Genomic DNA, 22,951 nt, shown 5'->3' on the forward strand with positions numbered 1-22,951 from the left:
GTATCCACATACTCAGAAATCCTTTGTCGGCCCCCCTATACTGCATATTATAGGCCTGTCAGAGGGAAAAGGGAGATTATTGTGGATCTTGGGAAGAGTGTATATGCAGGGGTATCTGGGACGGTCTAGCATAAGGTAGGTGCATTAATTTCTGTCCGGGAGGCATTGGTCATGCCATCCCTTAAGTTTGGTGTTGATGAGTTGTATAAGGGACCAGATAGGATTACAAGGTAGAGCTACATAGCATGTTATATCACGGAGATGAGATAATATGTCATGCTCATAGTCTGCACTATTCATCACGTTGCCCCCCTTATCCGCTTCTTGTTTGGTGATCCCCCTATCTGAATGTAGTGCAAAGAGTGCCTCTCTCTCCCCTTTGGTGAGATGATCTCTTCTGTTGATGTAATGTGCTTGCGCGTAGGAGTACTTGTCTAGGTCCAGTAATACCAACTTATGAAAAAGGTCAAAATTGCTGCCCGCTGGCAGCTGCGGTGTCCATTTTAATTTTTCTTTTAATACACTACTTATGTTGGTGTCCATATGTACATTTAAATCACTTAGTACTCTACTCGTAGTGTAAGGGTCAATTTCTTGTTCAGACATGGATAATACCATTCTCGTGTCATATACAGCTTGTACAGTTAAATCACTACAAACTAGGTCAGAGTAATTTGTCTCTGTGCTTTATTAATTACAAAATTGAGTGTGAAGATTAATTTCAATCTCCTCATGTATTTGAATAAATCTACCTTGGCTTTGCATAAGTCTCCTGCATTTGTATGACAGAATCCCATCCCTTTTTGTAAAAGTGTGCTCATTTCTACACTGATCGGTTTCCCAGTCAGGTTAATTACAGTTACATCATTCAATTCTTCTTGGTCCAACTCCACGTTTTCATGTAGCCCTCTCTTCCTGCGCCGCTTCCTCTTTTGCACTGCCTCGTCCTCCTGGTGTAAATGGATGTTTGTTTATTTCACAATCCCCTCTCTTCATCCTCATAACTTCCCATAAAAAAGGATTTTCTGTGCGTATCTCGCTACTATCGCCACCTCTTTCTTGTTCACTCTCGCTAGTGAGTGCAGTTTCTAGTGATGTTGAGCCAGAGCTAGCTGAGATCACCCCGCTTGTTTTTTCAGTTGCCTTGCTAGGAATAAGATGATCATACTTCCTTGCAAACGTAAATACCCTGCCAGTGTTGTAGTCTACATCATCTCTTCGAAGTTTCTTCGCTTTTCTAAATTTTATCTCATCCTGATGTTTCTTGATTAGATCGTTGAGGATAGTATAATTCTCCTCTGCTGCTTCAATCACTGCCTCTAAACAAGTAATTTCCCTCTGCAAGTTTCTGACCTTCCTGTCTGTGTTCTCGATAAGGACATCCATTAGTTTATTTGAGTTGTCCGAGAGCTCTTTTTCCCATGCAGCTAATAAGTCCTCATCCAGATTGTCAACGGTGGGGAATCTCGGTTATCTAAAGCCCCTGGGTACTCTCTTTAATTTGATATATTACTTCAATGTGGCCCCATCCCACCACTCAGATGTCTCGTTCTTTCTTAGTTTTTCCAATCTTAGAAATTAATTTTTTAAGCTCTGATTACGTGGTGGATTCCCACTAATCATAGAAGCGCTTGCTCCTAATCCCTTACTCAGATTGTTAAAGAGGTATTCGGCTTATCTGTCCCTATCCATTCTTCTGGTCTATATCTTTTGATATATTATAAGTGACCTTGGCAGCCATCTATTTAATAAATGTTAGGTATACAGTAGGTGGTCAGCAACTACCCCTCCTGTTACCTCCAGTAAGTCCCACAGAGGAGGCCTGCTATGAGGTCTCCGGAAGCCAAGCCCCCTTTCTCCACCACTATGCAAACATGCCTCCTAGCTCACTACTGGTTGGGGGATGAAGTCCTATTACTTCTGCCGGACCTTGGGGGCCAAGAAGCCCTCCTGGTACCTCCTGTAAGTCCTACACAGCAGGACTGCTGAGAGCTGGTCAGACACCATAACCCATTTCTCCACCACTCAGCAAATGTGTTTAAAAACCCTTAGAAACTCATTGAGAAAAAACAAAGGTTACAGGGACGTTATAGTGAGGCTCAGATTTCCCGCATACACAACCTGTGAAATTCAGCCGTTCTAGTTAGTGAGCTAACTAACTCGAGCCCCCGGAATGCACTGCTTATGACCTCACATATTGCATCACTCATGACATGGTCAATGACATCACTCATGACATCATCCACAGAATCTGATGCACCCACTCACACCCCCATAATCTTTCATATGCCCACAACCTCCACACTACCATTCTCAAACCCATTTATACACCCATACCAGTGCTTAGACAGCCACTCTCTGATTCATAGAACAACCATCCACTCACCCACCCATACAGCCACTCATACACCCACTCCATTCAAACACCTATACAGCCACTCACACAGTCAATCACCCATAGAGCTACTTACACACCTACTCACTCGCCCATACAGTCACACAGCCACTTACTCACCCATACTTCTACACATACTCACTCACTTACTCATACAGATACTAGCAAATACTCATTTACCTATACAGTCACTGACACAAGCACACACTCACCCATACAGCCACTCTTCACATTCACTCAACCACTCACTCACATACCCCATCACTCACCTATACAGCCTTTCACATATCCATTTACTAACCCATATACCACTGACACATGCACTCACTCACCCATACAGCCCCTCACACAAGCACTCGCACCCATACAGCCCCTCACACAAGCACTCATTAACCCATGCTGCCACTGACTCACCCACTCACTCATCCATACAGACAGTCACACACACACACCCTCACCCACCCACATAGACACTCTGACACTCAAAGTTATCAGACAACCAATCAGTCACCAATACAGAAACGCACATACCCACCCATTCAGCCACTTAGACACCAACTGACACACTGATACAGGTATTCACACAACCAGTCAGTCATCCATACATTCACTGAGACATCTAATCAATCTCTTATACAGTCAGCCATGCACCCCCTGAATCACCCATACAGGCAATCATACACCCACCGATTCACCAATACACCTTGGTATATATAAATGTAACAGTCATAAACTTTTTAAAGATATCAGTCACTGGATGAGGTCATCAGTGATGTAATCAGTAAAGTCATCAGTGAGGTCACTGACCAGGTCATGAGTAACGTAATATGTGAGGTCATAAGCAACGCATTGTGGGGGTGCAAGTTATAGTTAGCTCACTAACAATAACAACTGAATTTCACTGGTTGTGTACGAGGGAAATCCAAGCCTAACTAAAACGTCCCTGTAACTTTTGATTTTTTCAGAGAATTTTAAAAGTTTTTTAATACCATTTCCTAACTAGAACGTCCTTGTAGCCCCACCAACCCCTCCTGCTACCTCCAGCAAATCCCACACAGAGGGATTGCTCAGAAATCAGCAGAGGCCACACCCCCTTTCTCCACCACTCTGCAAACACGCCTCGTGGCACACTACTAGTTGGGGAGTTAGTACCTTTGACTATTGAGAGTCCTTGAGGACCAACTACCCCTCCAGCAACTCCCACACAGCTGGATTGCAGAAAGTTTGTCAGAGGTCACGCCCTCTTTCTCCACCACTCTACAAATACGCCTTGTGGCGCACCACTAGCAGGGGGGACGAAGTCCCCTTGGCTATTGAGGGTCCTTGGCAACCAACTACCCCTCCAGTTACCTCCAGCAAGTCCCATACAGCTGGACTGCTGAGAGGTTGTCAGAGGCCATGCCCTCTTTCTCCACCACATGGAGAAAAAGTGTTTTGGGACCCCCGCTCCCTTTCTCAACCCCCGCTTGACAGATCACCCCGAAAATGTCAAGTTAGGAGCTGAAGTGAGCGTCAAATTAGTTTTGAAAATTTTGTGAAGATTCATCAAACAATGCCAAAGTTATTGGCAAATCACAGGCCTCTTGCTCCAAGTGGCCAGCAGACACTGTGCCATAAGTATTGCTCAAAAATATAGCCATTTTTTTAAATGAGAGAAATTTAAAGTGCAGAAAAATGTTCTAAACTATGAACATTTAAGCAGAACATTTTTCTGCACTTTAAATTCCTCCCATTTAAAAAAATTATTGTATGTGTGTATGTGTTATAAATGTAACTGTATCACATATGGAGAAAGGTATGTCCTGTGCTGCAAGTACATTTGACAGAGGCTCTCAGTCACCCGTATAAATATAATCCATTCATGCGCACACATGTTCATACATCCCCAAACACCACACTGTCACCGACATGCATGCCAGCCCTGTCATAGTGCCTCAAGTCAAAGTATTTTGTTCACACCATAGTATCTGGCACTACGGGCATTAGTCTTAAAGTCAATGAAGCTGGGTATGGAGGTGTCTTGTAACAATGCGCGAGTTGTTTAGCTCATGACGATTTTCACTGATCAGAAGTAGCACTCACTACACGTAAGTGGCTTAGAAGTACAAGGAGCAGGCAGCTCACCAACTCGTCCAGCAGTCAGGATAAGCAGTGGGAATCATACAAATGTCAACTGTAGCTTATAAATAGGTACAGCGGAAAATGAAACGAAACCACATTCAAAAGCAAGAGAGGGAAAAAAAATGTGCACGAGCACAAACCATGAGTAGGCCATTTAACCTGTAGTTCGATGCACAAAAGAATCTCGATAGGCTGGTTTCTTGCAAGCCTCAAGTTATTCACATAACAGTATCACCTGTTACGCTAACTGTCTAGTCTGACTAGTCATTAAACCAGTGAAGTCTTTTAAGATGTTACAGAACGTATAACGGCATAGCTCCTAGAGGCTTCAAAGAACTATGTGCAAACACTATCCAGAAAGATCTAAAAGGGTCTGAATGCTAGGCACAACACATCTGATAATAGAGAAAGCTAGACCGTAGTGACTTTGTGGGAAGTGGCGATCTTAACAGTAGGCAAAGTAAGCATTATGTACCTTGTAGGGTTTACTGAAAACGGTGTGGTCCATACCATGCATAGTGTGAAATCTGATACTACTACACAAGCCTCACGCAGAAGAGGAATACATAGCTAGATTTGTAACAAATTACACAAGGGTTCATTCTGAAAGTCCCTCTGAGAGACAAAAACAAAGGAAAGATCTAAAGGTGAGGTAGGGGTGATTAGCTTGAACCAAACAATCGAAATATTGCCAAAAAGGCTCTAGTTCTTAAAACGTAGTGAAACACAAGAAAATGTGACAGGTGCACAGAAAAGAAAAATATATTGAGGGCTTGACCAACTGTATGGATGGAGTCCGTACCCTGCAGTCTGCCTTTAACAAATTGTGTGAAGTCACAATAGGCCCAGGACTAGATACGTTATGGCACGAGTTAAGAACAGAGTTCCATTGTGCTATGGTCTGGGCTCACCTTTGGTTCCATGAAGTAAAAGAGGATACCGGCCCTGAGATGCAAGGCATGTGATAAGGCCATATGTAAAACATATGTATTAGGAGTGTATGGCACCGCAGCCTATGTCAAGTCATGACGCATATCGGGAGATACACAGAACAAACGCACTTTCTTTATTTCAAGTCTTGTGTTTATCTTCTGTTGGCCCAAGTTTTGATGATGTGGCGTTTTGGCTGGGTCGGGCACTGTGAACATGCGATACTGGGACTACACGCAAATCACGATAAACAAGCGTCTACATTCCAAGTGCCACAGGGAAGCTCAAGTATTGGAAGTATGTAAAAAAATATACAACAGTCCAAGGGGCACATTCCACCCTTCAAGTGAAGTGAAGGTAGATGAAGATAGTATGTGGAGTCACCATCTGCATTCCCAAACTCACAGGGAAGCATTCCAAAGACTGTTGCAAGCCAAATCCATGTCTCGGTTTAGTTTTTATGTTGATCTGAACTGAGCGGAAACATATCTGCATGACTGGGTCCATAGGAGTTTGGCATTGAGTGACTTTAAACCAGAACTTCATCACAGATTGATAAACGTGGGCAACGGGCTGGCAAGAAGCTGGGAGGTTAATGTTGGTATGTCTGCTCTAAAACGGAGATGATGTTCTTGACCTAAAATGGGATTGTAAAACATAAATATCCATTTGCTTACAGTTTTGTACTTTAAATGATGCTGATGATACCTGTAAAAGCCACAGGCTGTATGATGTGCCTGTAAGTGATGTCAGCTTGCATGCGTAATTCCTCTCAAGTGGCCGAATGCCACACTGCACCTGTGAATTGTATAGGTAGTGTTTGCTCTTTCAACCGAGGCGTTTCATCCTTTGGGCGGGGGAGGCAGAGGTGGGTAGAGTGGTAAGATTATGATTCAAAGGAAGGCGGGAAACCCCAATGCGAGAACTCCTAGGGAAAGGAGGGTAGATTTTAGACATTAAAACAAGGGGTAGGATAGCTGTGAAAGTTGTTTATTTTTTAAGTGGGTGAAAATCTACGAAATGTAGGTATGTTCGGAAGATAAATGAAACAAAGTCTACTTCTATCATTTTCCTCCAAACAAGATTTTTGCAGGAAAAACTCTCCAGCAAAAAAACTTTCAGCTGGAAATCTTTGACAAAAGCTATAGTCGATTGAATTACATAAAATTCTCCAACATAACAAGGGGCTATTACTGCAATTTTTCCCAAAGTAGGCTGGCAAAAATAATATTTTGCATACCCTTGGTCAACTAAATGTAAACAGACTACAAATGTTAATATGCACATATTAGCCGTGAACAAAAAGACAATTAACCCGAGAGTCATTAAAAAAGGACAATTGGGAGAGAATCTGATTCCCAGCAACTGGTCTAGCAGCTGTAACGGGAATTTCCCACAGAATAGTCCCACTTGCCAGTGATGGGTCTACACAGGATGCATTAGCACTTAGAATAACAGCCTCTGACTTTTTTTTGAAGACTGTAGGTTTGGCACTAGTCCTAATTATAAGGCTTTCACGGCAGTTTCTGTTAAATGGCCAACAGTCTGAGAGACATAGATAACTGTTTGTTTTAAATCGCTTGCTGAACACTTTGATATTATAAGTAACTCAAAGCGGCCGGATGACTAGATACTCTGAACATTCAGCAAAGGATAGAGTCCAGGTCCTGGGCATGGCCTTGCACTCCTTCCTCCACTTAGCGCAGTTCAGTGAGGATGCTGGAAGCACCCTGCATTCCCTCCTGGAGAACTGATCTCAGCTCTTGGAAGCCATTCAGCACTCTCAGCAGATATCAGCGACTGTGTCCAGCGGCCCTATAAATAGGACAAGCCCAGGACAGGCCACTCATGCCTGAGAGCCCAAGGGAGTGCGCGCAGAGGCAGAAGGAATCTGAGGCAAGAGGCGGGCACATATTGCTGAGTCCCTTAACATCTTAAAATACAAATTTCACTGCAAAGGCCCCGCCCACACCAAGTGACGTCCCTAATGCAAGGAGGAAAGAGCAGCAGAGATGGGAGGTGTGTGTGGAACACAGAGCACGGGGAGCAGCAAAGAGGCAACAGTGAGTTAAGACGGTGCAAGAGCAAGCAGTACGGCTAGGAAAGATGGATGAGAAAAAGGAGGTAGGGCACTGAAAAAATGCTGGAGGAAAGAAAGATTGAAAAGAGTGGAAAATGAATAGGCTCAGCAGGACAAAGTGAGGAAAAATATCTTGCACACAACTTCTAAGATAAAAGAGGAAACAAGGTAACGAGGAAGTTTAGGGAATAAGGTTACATGTTAACAATAATTAAGACAGACCGTGATAGGAGAAATAGTGAGGCACGGAAGAAGTTAAAATGAAAATAATCTAGAACCAGGACAGATTTTTTTTTTATTATTAAAAAAGGTTAAAAAAAATAGAACAAGTTAGTGGGGTACTGGTAAAAAACTGGATCAAAACCATGTCTTTTTGGAAAAGGGATGGAAAGTAACGTGAAGAACAAAAGAACATCATCGATAAGCAAAGAGGATCTTAAAGAGCTGGCCGTTTTTACAACCTCCGAGACGAGCCTGAAGTCATTCTACAGTTCCAGGCCCAGCTATGTGCAGCAGCAGACCGAATGCCCCTGTTCGGAGGACAAACAGAAAGGTAAGGAGGATGTCTTGGCTACTAGAGCGCGGATGGAGGGTGAAGCAACAGCTCTCTGGAAAGGTTAAAATATGTGCATAATTACCAGATACTTGCCACCGACATCCTGCTGTCTTCTTGACATGATCCTCCTTCCTACGTGGGCTTTAAGGGAGTGGTCGAACTTAAAGAGCCTTAAAAAAATTCTACCGATATTCTAGTGGGAAATGTGAATTTCCTGTTTTAAGACATCACTAGCTGTACAAGAGTGTAGACATCAAAGCACCACTTCTACCGCTACCCTTGCGGCACCAAAGTATAACTTCTAGGCCAATCACCTATCGCACTACCCTTGCAGCACCAAAGTGACATCTCTGTTACAGTGTGCGGTTGGTTACCAGAGTCCTGCCTCTTCAGCAAATGCTGCGTCACAAAAGCACCAATACCAGGACAATTTTTGGAGGCATCAAAACAGCAGTTCCCGCATAACTGTTATGGCCATGTGCCACTGGCATCTCACACTGCCAGTCCTATCTCCTTAAATATGCCCATGTGCCTCAATCCCGTGACTGCTGGTCCAGGCGTCCCATGCACCCAAATACTGCTGTTCATGCAGCTAAACTAATCACGCGGCACATCCGTTTACCACCTACGCAGTCAGAACAACAAACTGCCCACCTCATACATCCTGGAGAAGCACTGGCACTCTCCTCAATGTCGCTTCATGCTGTTCAAGCTTGCTCAAGCGCGTGGAAAGAGGCTTTTCAGAGTTTCGAAGGCCAGACTAAACCTCAATCAGGAAAGAAGTAAATGTAAGCCTATTCTCTTCCAATCAGAAGAGAGCATTAGATATCAGTATACTTTTCCCTAATCAAGGGTGCAGCAGAAAACAGCTTACTCTGTCGCAATAAGACAAGGGCAGATGAAGCCATGCTCTTATCGCTTAATTATGAGAAACATGTAGAAGAGACCTACTCTAATACATTCATAAGATAAAGAAGCAGATGTCACAAACTCATTCTGGTCCCTGAGCTGCCCACAAACAACCAGGTTCTAAAATCTGGATTCTCTGACTAGCAGTCAAATGAGGGTGGACACACTGGGAGGGTTTTCTACGATCAAAGTCCTGGATTCGGCATCAAGCTCAGGCATTTTTTCTATTTATTATATAAGCAAAGTCCGTTCGGGAACAGAAGGGTGCCATACATATACTTCTAATGTGGACAGAAATCTGCTTTTTCGGGGGTGGAGGGTCCAACTTGAGAAGAACAAGTGGCAGTACGAAGGAAATACAATATTTCCTTCGTAGTGTTTAGTTTATGTGGAACTTTGAAACCTCATTCTAAAGTGGGTCCAGTAGAAAATGCTGTAACCCTTCATACTGCTTAAAATGCACTCCCTACAAAACACCGGAGTTACTGGTGCCAATAGTGAGAGTTGTAACAACAGCACTAAAGAGTGGGAGCTCCATCATCTTGTATGGCCCTCCTGCTTGGAAAGGCTCTCCAGAACCTGCACATGGACAGGCGGGCCATCAAAGAGCCCTGACTCACAGAGAAGCCACCCAATAGGCTGAACAACAGCTGCAATATGCATGCGTACAACAAGGTCCGATGAGCCTACTTTGGCAGATACAGCAAGCTGACGGCATCTGAGGGTATGAAATAGTTCTCTACCAGTGGAAGCAGCCAAGATACAAGTTACAAATGGGCACACTGAACTTCCTTGGTATGGCAGAAATGCAAGAGTATTTCAGAATGGAGGACTCAAGTGAGCACAGTTTTATTAGCTATACACCATGGGAGAGTTAAAATAGTTCATGACCTGGAGAGCCTTGTTACATTGGTTATTAGAGGCCAAATCCAAATTTGTAGCTCGACACTTCTCCCTGTCAGGGACATGAGATGAATATTTTTTCAGCAACGCCAACTTGGTTGTGGTAGCACTGGCCGCACCCTGTACACCTTATGCTAGAAGAGGTAAGTACAAACTCTAAGTGCCTACAAGTGAAATTTGTATCCAGCAGCCGAGCAGGAAACACAATACTTTAAGCTTTACTGAGAGAAAACATCAGCAGCTCTCGCCGTCTGCGAGATTATTCTCCCTCTCCAAGAAAGCACATTCAGCAGAGCAGGTATCAGTTTCCCGTCTGAACATATCTGGTGTGCCTTGAAATCCCAAAGCGATTTGCCGCAGGACCAGGTTCCCAAGGCAGAAACTACTGCAGCATTTACTTGCAAAGGCGATTGGAGGCATGTGTTCAAGTATCTTGGAGATTCATTCAGCTGAAGGACAGCTTAACATACAAACACTCAACTACACCGCTTTCTCGATCTTCAACCACAAAATCCCACTCTACTCTACACCCAAGTTCTCCACTGCCCCAGTCCACAATATCCCCAACAATCTGTCCAAATGTGGCCAATGTACTCCTAAGAACTCCCTGCCAACCGTCACCCCAGCTACCCTTGAGTAACCAAGAAACCTACTGCATACACCCAAAGATCAGGGGGTTTATTTCTTCTTCGAGACCTTCATGTAATGTGTAGCGTGCAGACCGTGCAGTAACTTCAGAGTCAGAAGGGTGCCGTTGAACTCATCTTGACTCACTAGCTGCAGTTCTAGAGGAACGCTGGAGAGCACTTTAACGCATATACTAAGTTGTGGTGCTACCTTCGTTTTTTCAATAAACATGCATAGTCCATCTTGTTGTAGCCTGCAGGCTTCGAGTTATCTCAGCTGTGCGAGGTGTCCAATCTCTGGGCAAAACAGAATATCCCGCTCTTACACACATTAGAGCACTTTATGTCCCAATCATTCGTTTGGAACCATACTGGCAATCCGAAGCGGGTTGTGGTGTGTTACAGTGCCCACAAGTGTTCTGGATACTTCCCCTTCTACCACCCGGCTGTTATTCATGAGGTTTTTGAGAAGCTGGCAGGTGGCTGGCTCCTTGGGGCAATTGTGGGATTCCTTGTGAAAGAGCAGTTGATTGCATGCATCACAGGAGTGAGGTCTATGTGCTTAAGTAGGGACATATTCATAACCTCTGCCAAAATCTAGAGTAAAATTTTGAGGATAAAAACATCCTTTATGCATGGAAGGATCCTACAGCACTTGCCATCACCCAGAACGTTATTCTTTCTCTGAACCTCCATTTGGACATCAGCTGGACTTTAGCCATTTTTAATCTACAACAGGGCTCATCTTGCAATGCAAACTTACAGTAATACCATTTTCACTATGAATCAAAAATAAAAGGGGGAGAGAGACAGACTGACAACATCCTTATTGGTCCATGTCCATGCCCATATCACAGATTGCATTAACCTCTTCGAGGCTATTGACGGAACCGTTCCGTCATGGCTCGCGGGTGAGCTATGCTCATGACGGAACGGTTCCGTCTCGCCTGCGCGGCGCGTTTAATTGAGCGGGCGGGGCCGTGACGGAACCATTCCGTCATGAGCACAGCTCACCCGCGAGCCGTGACGGAACGGTTCTGTCACCCGCGGAGCTCACCCGCGCGCCTCCCCCCCCCCCTGCGACCGTTAGCGCTGCGGCGGAATAGTTGCCGCAGCGAAAGGGTTAAAAATGTCTAACGAAAGCTGTGTCTCGCGGCTTGTGCTACTGTTCAGACTACTCGGATGGCCACCAGTGTGGTCTAGCAGTATGGGCTGGACTGCCTCTTCTGGGGTTAGACCTAGACACATTTTCATATGGTTGGCCATTTATGCAAGCTAAAAACAGTGAAATGCACCAGAGTGTATTAATCCCAGTAGATAAGGTTGATTCATGCATTCCCAGTGCATTATTTGGTGCTGCTTGGTATATCTGATGGAAGAATGCTAAGTACCAAAGGTAGTTTGGGCTGGGCTGGAATGCTTTACCTAAGATTGGACTCTTTAGGAATGGGTGCAGGTGAGTTAAAAAAAATTTAAATAATTTCATGAGTGGTTAGCAGATGCATTGCCATCACATTTGTTGATCTCTACCTTACACTCTGATGACCTAACTCAGTCGAACAGCTAAAGAAAACATTTGAGATGAAACAGAGAAAAGATGACTGGATGGATGCTGCAGGAAGAAAAAAACAAAAGGAAAAAAAAACATGTTCTGTTTCTCACCACACAAATCAGTGGCACAGCGTCATTTACTGCGCTGTGTTAATTTCCACGTCCACAACTCTTGCATGATAGGATCAAATTACAGAGATTTCCAAGGCACCACCGGGAACTAGGTCACACCACCAATATGGTGGTTGTGCCGGTCCCCGGGATGCTTCCTTGGCGAGGGCAGAGCCAGTGCTGGATGACACGCTCGGCGCCCACCTCCCGCTCACACCCACTGGCTGCCTGGCCATGCCCCTGAAGCATTCTAAGCACTTCCGGGACAAACGCAGGCGAAACGGGTCCTGGATCTTGCCGGGACCTGTTCTTTCCAGTTTCTGGGGGCAAAGGCTCAATAAAAAGAGCCGCAGAACGGTGGGAAAGTCTTTTCCTCGTCGCTACGCTCCAGAATACAACACCTCGCCAGCCCCACACGCCAGAGGACTTCAGGAAGCCCCGGTTTCATGATTGCTAGGTCAATTTTACATCTCTTAGTAGGCATCCCATAGTTTAATGGGGACGCCTGGTGTGGGACAGGGGGCGCTTACGGCCGGTAGGCTGAAGGGTGCGGGGGATAGGAAGTGCTGCTTCCGGCAGGCCCCCTGGGCCAACCCCGCATGGGCGCCAACGTGGCATAACATCATTCACTGGGATGTAGTATTGGAGCGCGTATGGGGTGCATGCGGAAAGGAATCTGATGGGCAGATGGACAGATGGGCCTCTTGCGCAAGGTCACTCCGTTAAAGGGGGACCTGGCAAGTAGTTGGGAATAGTCATGACCTTGCAAGTAGACTCATCCGGGATACGCAGAAAACAAAAGGTACATATTCCAGTTTTAGGTTAGGTATGGCTATATATTAGACTTGTGTTTAGATTAGCCATCAAAGATGTGTAATTTGAAATGTTATTGAATATGTTTGGGTTTTCTGCGTATACAAATTGTGTTAATAATTCTTAATTATGCTTTATTCATTTTAATAAAATATGTCTGGGGTTATCCGACCCCTAATCCAATCTCTGTTTACTATAGGTGCCTCTGAGGAAAGGGGTGGGGTGGGGAAGTTTGCAAAAAAACATCCCTGGATCTCTGTCTGGAGGGGAGTGTCGGGGTCAACAATTCAACCGATGGGAGGGACTCGGCAATACCAGGCCACATGATGAGGGACTAAGAAAAGTGTACTTTGACCAACAGGGCCCCGAAAGGCAGATATGAAGAGCTGTAAGATCGGAGGACGGGAGTTTCAGAAGGGGACATCTTTCATGCGATTTTATTGACTCCAAACTCTAAACTGAAACTTTCTCATTTGCAGGAATTTCATTTCAGCCTGTGCCCAGGTAAAAGCAAAAGAAGGGCGATCCGATCGGATAAGTCTCTAACTTCCTCTACTTACATTTCGATTTGACTAGTTCTTGAATTAGTTTACAACGGGAAATGGGACAAGATTGTCATCGATGAGGGAAAGGTATTAGAAATAGGGTCAATTTTGTCCAAAACTTTAATTAGGCTGAAGTCTACTAGTATGAACACCCAGGAGGTATCTTCCCTCTTTTGCCACACTATTAAAACCTTGGGAGATCTCTTTATTATAGCCAGTCGAGATGGCAAAGTAGGGGAACGGGGCCGTCCAAAGGGTAATCCAGGATGGTATTCTTACACTTGTCGGAGAGCAAAAAGGGAATTAATCAATGCAGCCAAAACAAAGAAAATCGGGTTGATTAGTGTTGCCAGGAAGAGGTATAGGGCTGCTATTAGCGAGGCCAAGAAGGGGTGGGAAAATCAGTTTTGGTGTGAGCTGAAAGCGGCTAGTCTAGGGAGGGATTCTAGGGGCTTTTGGGACTTGGTGAGATCAAGGAACAGGCCCTCTGACTTACTTATCACATGTAATATTCCTGAGGTATCATGGTTTGAGCACTTCTCCCGCCTTTATACTACCACTGTGGAAGATGGGTTGGGCCCCTTTTCTCTACCACCATTAGGCACCCCAGGGCTGAGGGAGGGTTTAGCATTTACTGTTAAAGAAGTGGAGAATGCCATCAAATCTCTTGTACCTAATAAAGCCGCAGGACCGGATGGTATACCGGGAGATCTGCTTCGCCTTAACTTGTCAGACTGGGGGATTCTTATTGCATCATTGCTTAATGCAGCCTATCATGTTGCCACACTCCAGGAATCCTGGATGGGTGCTGAGGTCGTCCCAATCTTTAAAAAAGGGGGACGGGACAACCCAGCAAATTACCGGCCCATAAGCCCAATTGATTCATCGCAAAAAGTCGCAGGGAAGGTAGTCCTTGGGAGTTTACTCCAGTGGGCAGAAGAAAATAGGATCCTGTCCGACTTCCAAGCAGGCTTTAGGTCGGGCACCGGGACCATTGAGCAGTCGTTTCGACTGCTGATGTTATATTGGAAGGTGGTTGTACTGGGCAAAGGCAGTCTGTATCTCGTGTTTATCGATTTGGGGACTGCCTTTGACCATAGTGTCTATGGAGGGTATTGTTTGATTTGGGAATGCCTTCATATTTACTGTCACTAATAATGAAGCTCCACTCTGAAAATTTTGCACAGGTCCGGTGGGGCAACCAGGGCCAAAAGACCGCTTGAATAACAGTAAATAGAGGTGTCCGCCAGGGGTGCGTCCTTGCCCCCACTCTGTTCTCATTATATGTGAATGGAGTGGTGGAGCATCTTTTAAAAAATCCTGCTGACGCACCTTCCCTGGCGGGGAGGAGAATACCCACTTTATTATTTGCAGATGACACCCTCTTGATTTCTAAATCCCTGGTTGGTCTGCAGAGCCTCCTAGACAGCTTCCAATCTTTTTGTGAGACTAGGGGCCTAAAGATCAATACTGAAAAAACAAAATATTTGGTTCTGAACACTCCAAAAACTTGGGCGGCCGCCAGTACTGAATATGGTAACCCTAGAAAGAGTTAAGGAGTTTGACTATTTAGGTATCCGCCTCTCTGACACCATGAGATGGAACAGTCATCTCCAAAAAATGCTATTGAGTCACAAAAGGGTGGTGGGGGCTCTCCTTAAGGATTCAGAAAAGAGGGTGGTGATGGACAGAGCATCTGAGTTAATCAGAACACTCATACCCAGTCAAGAGATCAGGGCTTAATCCATCACCGTTTTTTAGCTCACTGCATCACCCCAGTTCAGAACCTGGCTATATGCAAATTAGTCTGACCCCGTGCCTCATGGTAACAGGGCAGACCAAACTACCAAGCCAATTCTTCACTGGAAAGGAGACAAGCTTCCGGGGACCGGTTTCTGGCATTTCAGCCGTCGTCGGCCCGGCTTGCTTGAATCCTGGTGGTGCAGTGAGCAAGGGATCTGAATCGTTTTGTCCACCATAAGTGTGGAAGGGTATACTCAGATGTGAGTCCCTTGCTCACTGCACCATCAGGATTCAAGCAAGCCGGGCCGAAGACGGCTGAAATGCAAGAAACCGGCCCCTCGGAAACTTGTTTCCTTCCCAGTATAAGAATTGGCTTGGTAGTTTGGTCTGCCCTGTTCCCATGATGCACTGGGCCAGGGACAGACTAATTAGCATATAGCCAGGTTCTGAGCTGGGATGGTGCAGTGAGCTAAAAAACGGTGATGGATCAAGCCCCGATCTTTGGACTGGGTAGGAGTGTTCTGCTTAATTCAGATACTCTGTCCATCACCACCCCCTTTTCTGCTCTCCTTAAGGAACAGAGATTATCCACTTTTAAACCTATTGCCCCGTTGCTAGATATTTATATGGCAAGATGCGTTAGTGCGGCGCTATACGGGGCAGAGCTCTGGAGAGCGCAGAATGTAGATCAGCTATCCTGCTCAGAAACCAAATTCTTGAAGCACTTAATGTGTCTCCCCAATATTACACCTACTCTCCCACTGCTCCTGAACATGGGCTTTCGTTCCATTAAAGACCAGGCGAGACTGAGACCCCTTCTTCTCTGGGCCCGCATTTGGAGGATCCCTGAACTTGACAGCTATGCAGAGGGGCTGAAGGAAATACTATCTATGTCTAGCTGGTTAAAAATAAGGTGGTTAATGGATGTAAAGCACTTGCTAGGTGAGTTAGGTCTTGGAGAGGCTTGGCAGTCCAGGTGCGCCCCTCCCAAGTCAGCTCTAAAAAGACTGTACTGGAACTGGGTAACGAGTTGGAGAAACATTGATCCCAATTTATGTAAATCCGCTAGAAAAATTTTAATAGTAAAGGATGTAGCCCTACGGGAACCCTATCTTGGCATTATTTTAATGATAGGGCTCTATATTTTAAATTCAGAATAGGCATCCTCCCCATGGGAGAACTGACCGCACGCTGGAAGATCCCGGCACAAACTGTATCTTCCTGCCCTTTTTGCCCTTCTAGGATTGAGTCGGTGCCCCACCTTTTCTTTGAATGCCCCGCCTATAAAGCTCCGCGCACTAGGTGGCTAAAACCCTTGTGCAAAAAGTTGGGCACCAGACATTATAGTGTGGCTTTGAGAATTTTGAAGTCTGATACACGGCCCCTATTTGTCTGTGGTATAGCCAAGTTCTTAGCATGGGCGTGGATGATTAGGTCAAAAAGGCTAATGTATATTGTTTAATATAGGTCATCCTGTTCGACCATTTTATGTAATGTATTGCCGCCATTTTTATTGTATTTGGTATGATTGTATTTTATGGCTAGGCTTTTATCTTTTTATCCCTACTGTAATGTATATGAACTGCTTTTTAAGATATTTTTATATCGAAATAAAGCCAATTTGACTGACTGACTGAATTAGTTTACAACGGGCATGAGGTGTTTTCCGGGTGGGCTGCGCTCTGTACACGCCTACCTACTGTAGATAACTCTGTACGTGTAAAGAGCAAAGACAATTAAGCGGGTTCACCCGTACAGTGGCTCGTAGGGGAAGTTTGAAAGGCTCGTCCAGCAGCTGAAATGCCTCTTTTATCATAAACAATCTTAGACTCTGCCCACGTTTATACCGCATAGACTTTCGACCCCAACGTCCATCTAAACTATAAACCTCAAACCTCTGAAAGCTGTAAAGGCAGAGGTGAAAACAGAAGCCGCGGGGCAGATGGAGCCCGTTTTCAGCATGTGCGCACAGGAGACATCGTTGCAGCCCAATTTGTCCCGTATTAACAGCTGTGTCCATCCTACGTAGCACATGAACACACATCGCGCGGCTCATCCTCTTCAGTACACAATCACTCACAGGCAGTACTTTTTTTTATGTTGAGAAGGAGAGCAACTGCACTTCTCAAGGGAATCATAATACTTTTAATTAGAGAGTACCGGCACTTTTTCCATTTCAAGCACTGCTTCCAGGCTCCATAAATGCACCTATCCCACAGGTGACGCAGCAACATTAGCTACGCCGCTCTTCAGGCTGTGTTGGCTCACGTAGGTCACTCTTGGGAGACGTGTCCCTCGAGTATTCATCTGGGCAAGTGTCCCTCGAGTATTCATCTGGGCAAATAAACAAATCTTCATACAGCGCTCTCCGTCCCGCAAAGTGGCTAGGACGCACACGCAAAATACAACCTAAATGGCCCTACTTAGACGTGCCCATGAAACGGCGAGCTGCCCAATTCAAATGAACAATATGGTCTACTGCGTGCTACAGGTCTCTTTCTTCTGGTTGGAACGGTCTCATTTAAGGGTACCAAGAGATGACTATGCTTTAATGTATACTCTAATACGTTTGGAAAGTAAAAGGCGTTCAATTCACGGTAGAAAAGAGATCTGACAACAATACAGTTACACAATCTTAACTACTTTGTTGCATTTCGTGTGCATTTCTGGGTCGGTTGTATAAAATGTACCTCATCTTGCCCCTAGCTTTCTAACCCCTTCCAAGTGGACGAGCTCCCACCCCACTTTCCTCATGCTCGCATATGACGCAATTCGGCGATGGTGCAAAAAGGCTGCAGCTTTATTAACATCTTGTTATCCAAACACGTAGTTTTTCCAGCCAGTCCTATTTATGCCCATTTCGTTGATGGTCGTTCCAGTCGTGTCTTTAAACTTTAACAGCACAACCATTTGTGGAAGCGCCCCAAGTGAATGACCTTTCTTAGCAGGTCTAGCATTTCCAGTCTTTCAATGAGCTCTGCATGTCGCTGTTTGTCATTGATGAGTCACCAATTGGGTAATCGCCCTTCAATTTTTTTAAACAGGGGCCCACTTCTGTTCTTCTCCTCGTCTTTCTGTGACCACTTTGCCTCTGTGGCGCTCTACCCATGGTTCACTTTTGAAGGGTGTCCTAAACTCACCTCCTAGATGTAGGTCTTTCACCACCACTTCGTTTCCCACTTACATTTTTACTGATTGTCCCCCCCCCCCCCCAATCTGATGGCATCATTGTTGTCCCTTTCTCTCCTCTGTTGATAAGCCAGTAGTTTGGAGAGAGGGCTGTCCATTGTGGTGTAATTTGTTGGACGCCCAAGAAGGTGCCCTGAAATGGAGACCGATTATTTGTTTTCCAGATGGGTGGGATATTGTATCCTGCTACAATCTTCTTGCTGGGCAGATTCAAATGTTGGAAGCTTCCAGCGAAAGTTGATCAATAAAGTTATTCTTGAAAGACGTTTCTTGTTTGTATACAAAGTATTTTTTTCATACTCATGGAAATTCAATGTTTGTTCAAATTTTCTCAACAATGTAATTCTTCGGGGGGGGGGGCGTGGCCAGCAGCATGGAGGAGTAAGACGTGCCTCGGCTCGGCTCCCGGTATGCTGCGTTGATCCGACGTTTATTTCCTTCCAAAACTTCCTAAAACAGCCTAAAACTGTCACCTAAGCTAGCCCTGATACCTTTACTACAGCAAATCCGAGTATTTTGCCGGACTACGACCGGCAATCGGCTGGGGAGAGGAGAGCACCGAAGCGGTGCTGCCGCAGCAAGATGGCGACCGGGCGAAAACCAACGGCCTGGTTCTGACTCCACCCAGGCATCATAGACTCTTGCCGGGGGGCTCCCCAGACATCGGAGCCAGAGGGAAGGCAAATCCGGCTGAGGAGGAATCGGGCACCCACACCGAACCCCTGCATCCGGCGGGTGCCCGTCTGGAGTGTGGCAGAGACCGGAGAGCGAATCAGCCGGAGGGGACCCCTGGAGGCCCTTACCCCGGGAGAGGAGCTCGAGCTGATCGAGCGAATCCGACGGGAAGTGTCGCAGAGACTAAGGGTGGGACACTCCCCGACCCCTGGGACGAAAACAGTGAACTGGCCTGGGGGGACGCAGAGGAATATCCATCACGGGGCTGAGAGACCGGCATGACCGCGTGGCTGCCCCCTACCTCCGGGAATCGACATACGGCCTGAGAGTGAGACCAACTGCAGGGGACCCACTTCGGCCGCACAGGCCTGGATCCCTGAACCCACCCAGCTGAACCTTCCGGAGGCACCCCGTCGCCATTGCCTGGTGAAAAACGACACACCCCACGCGGGACACACGGCCTGATACAACTCCGGCGCTCTACATATCCCCAAGAACACCTAGCCATACAAGAGGAGCAACATGGGGAAGAGAGATCCGCCCGCAAGGCCAGCTAGGCAGGATACACTCGAGAGCTACACCACGGCGAGGGCGCAAAAGGAGATGCCCAAGAGCCTCCCGGAAACACACACGGACACGACCATGCTTCTGGAGGCGATCCAGGCCTCCAGGACAGATATCAAGGACTCTAGAGCAGCACTTGAGACCAAAATAGGCGAGGTGGGCTCTGAGGTTCTGTTATTACGCCAAGACTTCCGGAATCTCACCGAGAGGGTGACCACGGCGGAATCCAGAATTAGTGAAACAGAAGACTCTCTCAACACTCCGTAAGGAAATGGCGGAGTTGCAGGCGTCCCACAGGCAACTGCTGTGGAAAGTGGACGACGCCGAAAACAGGGCGAGGCGAAACAACCTCCAATTCGTAGGTTTCAGGGAAGGCATCGAGAAGACAGATGTAGCGGCCTTCCTGCAGGACTGGCTACGAACCACATTCCTGCAGGCCCAGTTCTCCAACTGCTTCATAATTGAAAGAGCGCATAGGGCGCTGCTGGCGAAACCGCCTGAGGGGGCAAGACCGCGGGCGATAATTGCGCGCTTTTTGAACTATGCCGATAGAGACCTTATCCTCCGAGAAGCCAGAAGGAAAGGAGAACTTAAAATCGAGAACACGAGCATCATGATTTTCCCTGATTACAGTCAGGATGTCCAAAAACAGACGATCATATGACTCTGTCAAGGCGAAACTTCGAGATCTCCATATCTCGTATATGCTGCTCTTCCCGGCGAAACTGAAAGTATTGTTCAAAGGCAAGTCCCATTTCTTTTACCGCCCGAGGAGGCCTGGCAATGGCTAGAAGAGAGACCCCTACTTCGAGAAGCGGAGGAGGAAGGCTGTAGAATCCGAACAGAACTGGCGGCGGGAAACCTTCGGAGGAACTCGCGTAAGACTCAAAGGTCCCAAATTCCGAGAATGCGGCGGGGCTCACACCCGTCGCCTTATACGGACCCTCATGCAGCAGGCGGAGGGAGAGGGGGCCGCGATGCGCCTCCCGCTGACCCCAGGGATCAGGGAACTAGATTCGGAGGCCTAGCCCATCTACATGATACCGAAACCGGAGGCCTAGACAACAAACTTGTCGGAAATGGAGGATCCAACGGACCGCTCAACACACCCGCTGGTTGAGGCAATCCGCGAGATGGAGCAGGGAGCTACTGGCGGGACAGATGAACAGGACATTGAAACGCAAGATTCGCAATCGTGAGGAAGTTTGGACCTAACATCCGTAGCAGCAGCACGCCACTGCTGGTGCCGCGCAAGTTATAAGCACTTTTATTTCTCTTTCTTTTCTATTGACTCAGATCACTGTTCATGGGGTAATGCTGATAGTCCTGAGGTCTTGTTCACTTTCAGCAAGACGAGACACGATACACAGGACACTCACTAAGACAATAGCCCTGGTGGAACTCTCTTTTGAATCCTGGGTATAGTTTGATTTGGGATCCTGAGTGTGGGCGACAGACCTTTACCGCCTGAAAGTCCTATTGGTTAATGGTTACACAGATGGGCTGGATGGGGGGGAAAGGTGGGGAGGGGTGGTGGGGGGGGGGGGGGGGGGGGACAGTTGAAACAGTTCTGTTGAGGGGATCTTGGTTGGGGGGGAAGGGGGGAAAAGTTGGTTAACTGCAGTCAAGTATTCTGGTGCTCTATGCTGCGCCTCCGCACTGAACGTCATTCCCACATCACTAGAATCGCCCATGAACACGTCACAACACAATACACGAATTCCTGGACCGCCTACCACACGGGGCTGCCCGCCTGACTACACAAAGCCCAAACCATGTTAGGTGACCATGACACACACGGGGAGGGCCAGGGAGGGATTAGCATCTTGTCCTGGAATGTAAATGGCTTGGGAAGTAAGATTAAGAGGGGCCTGGTCAACTCGTATCTGAAACGTCTAGGCCCGGACATCACGCTACTGCAAGAAACCCATCTCAAAGGTACTAAGAGCGGCTTCCTAACCAGAGGTCGTTTTAAACTACTGGCACATGCAGGATACACATCAGACTCTAGAGTTGCCATTATTCTGAAAAAGATCACTCCATTTATCATAAAACAGACATGGACAGACCCCCAGGGAACATACGTGGCTATCAAGGGGATGTGGAATAGATGTGCTTATACTATAGTTTCAGTTTATGCTCCGCCGAAACTGAAGAAGGTAGCAGATATACTACTGGAAACGGCCAATACCATACAGATTGTAGGGGGAAGAGTTTAACGACGTATTGGATGTCACGCAAGATAGAACAGGCACGACACAGAGGGTGGGGACTCAGACCCCCTTGTCCCAATGGTCGACCAATCTAGGTCTCAAGGACGCCTGGAGGTGGCTACACCCGGAGGCGAGGGCTTACTCTTATTTCTTGGGCGCCCACCAAGCCTTCTCGAGACTGGACTATGTCTTTATGGCCCGACAGCACTTGACACTGCAAGACGTAGCAAAATACAAGGCCAGAGGAGTCTCAGATCACTCACCACTGCTGATTAGACAGGGGGCGAAACGCCAGGGGGATATGCGACAGTTGCACCGGACGGCATGGGATCTGCAGAACCCAAATGTCATACGGGGACTCAGAGCGGATATCAAAGTATATATTGCGGAAAATGAGGGCTCAGTGACCTCGAAGGTGGTCCTATGGGAGGCTTTAAAGACAGTCATGAGGGATAGGGCGAAAAATAGGTTAGCGAAGGAACGAAGAAAGCTCCACTCTGAAGCCGAAATCATAGAACAGGATATACTAACTTTGGAAAGGGAATCCCAGAACTCGAGAGACTCAGAGATAGACAATCACAATATAGATAACTTGTGACAGGAGAGGCGAAAACACAAGCACTAGCTACCCTACATCGCCTATACGATGTAGGGGACAAGTCTGGTAAGCTCCTGGCATGGCTTAGCAAGAAAAAACGTGCTGAGAGATGGGTCGAGCAGATTAAAGACACTCAGGGAACGATACTCCAATCAGACACGCATATAGCTGAGGTGTTTGCAGATCACTATGAGCACTTCTATGAGGCTAGAAATTTAGGGACACGTGAAGAGGCAATGCAATATATGGACCAAACCGAACTACCGACTCTGTCCATTGAGGACGCAAAAACGATGGACTCCGATATTACCCTCGATGACATCTGAGGCCCTGGCCAAATTGCGACCAGAGAAAACACCAGGTCCTAATGGTTTCCCAGCCGAATTCTTTAAACGTACGGCTGACCTCGTAGCGAAACACTTGAAGGGC

At 46.6% G+C, this 22,951-nt stretch overlaps 2 protein-coding genes across 6 annotated transcripts in view; one reads left to right on the plus strand and one right to left on the minus strand.

Moving 5' to 3' along the window:
* TECR (trans-2,3-enoyl-CoA reductase) overlaps positions 1-22,951 on the minus strand; it is a 286,254-nt gene that overhangs the window by 161,864 nt on the left and 101,439 nt on the right. Inside the window, exon 1 of one of the 3 annotated variants that reach the window (XM_086960922.1) lies at positions 6,155-6,374. The exons of the other annotated variants lie outside the window; for them this stretch is intronic. The gene's annotated coding sequence lies outside the window, so the exon portion shown is untranslated. Of the gene's footprint in view, positions 1-6,154; positions 6,375-22,951 lie in introns of those variants that run through there. 3 annotated transcript variants of the gene reach the window in all.
* LOC147748374 (uncharacterized) overlaps positions 7,444-22,951 on the plus strand; it is a 110,668-nt gene continuing 95,160 nt past the window's right edge. The window contains exons 1-2 of one of the 3 annotated variants that reach the window (XM_086960946.1): positions 7,444-7,570; positions 7,909-8,079. In XM_086960946.1, coding sequence (XP_086817072.1) covers positions 7,911-8,079 — 169 coding nt within the window. In that variant the 5' untranslated portion in view covers positions 7,444-7,570; positions 7,909-7,910. Of the gene's footprint in view, positions 8,080-22,951 lie in introns of all 3 variants that reach the window. The other 2 variants (XM_086960955.1, XM_086960935.1) reach the window with 2 other exon arrangements.

This window comes from Lissotriton vulgaris, chromosome 1_1, assembly GCF_964263255.1.
Source record: "Lissotriton vulgaris chromosome 1_1, aLisVul1.2, whole genome shotgun sequence".
Lineage (NCBI taxonomy): Eukaryota > Metazoa > Chordata > Amphibia > Caudata > Salamandridae > Lissotriton > Lissotriton vulgaris.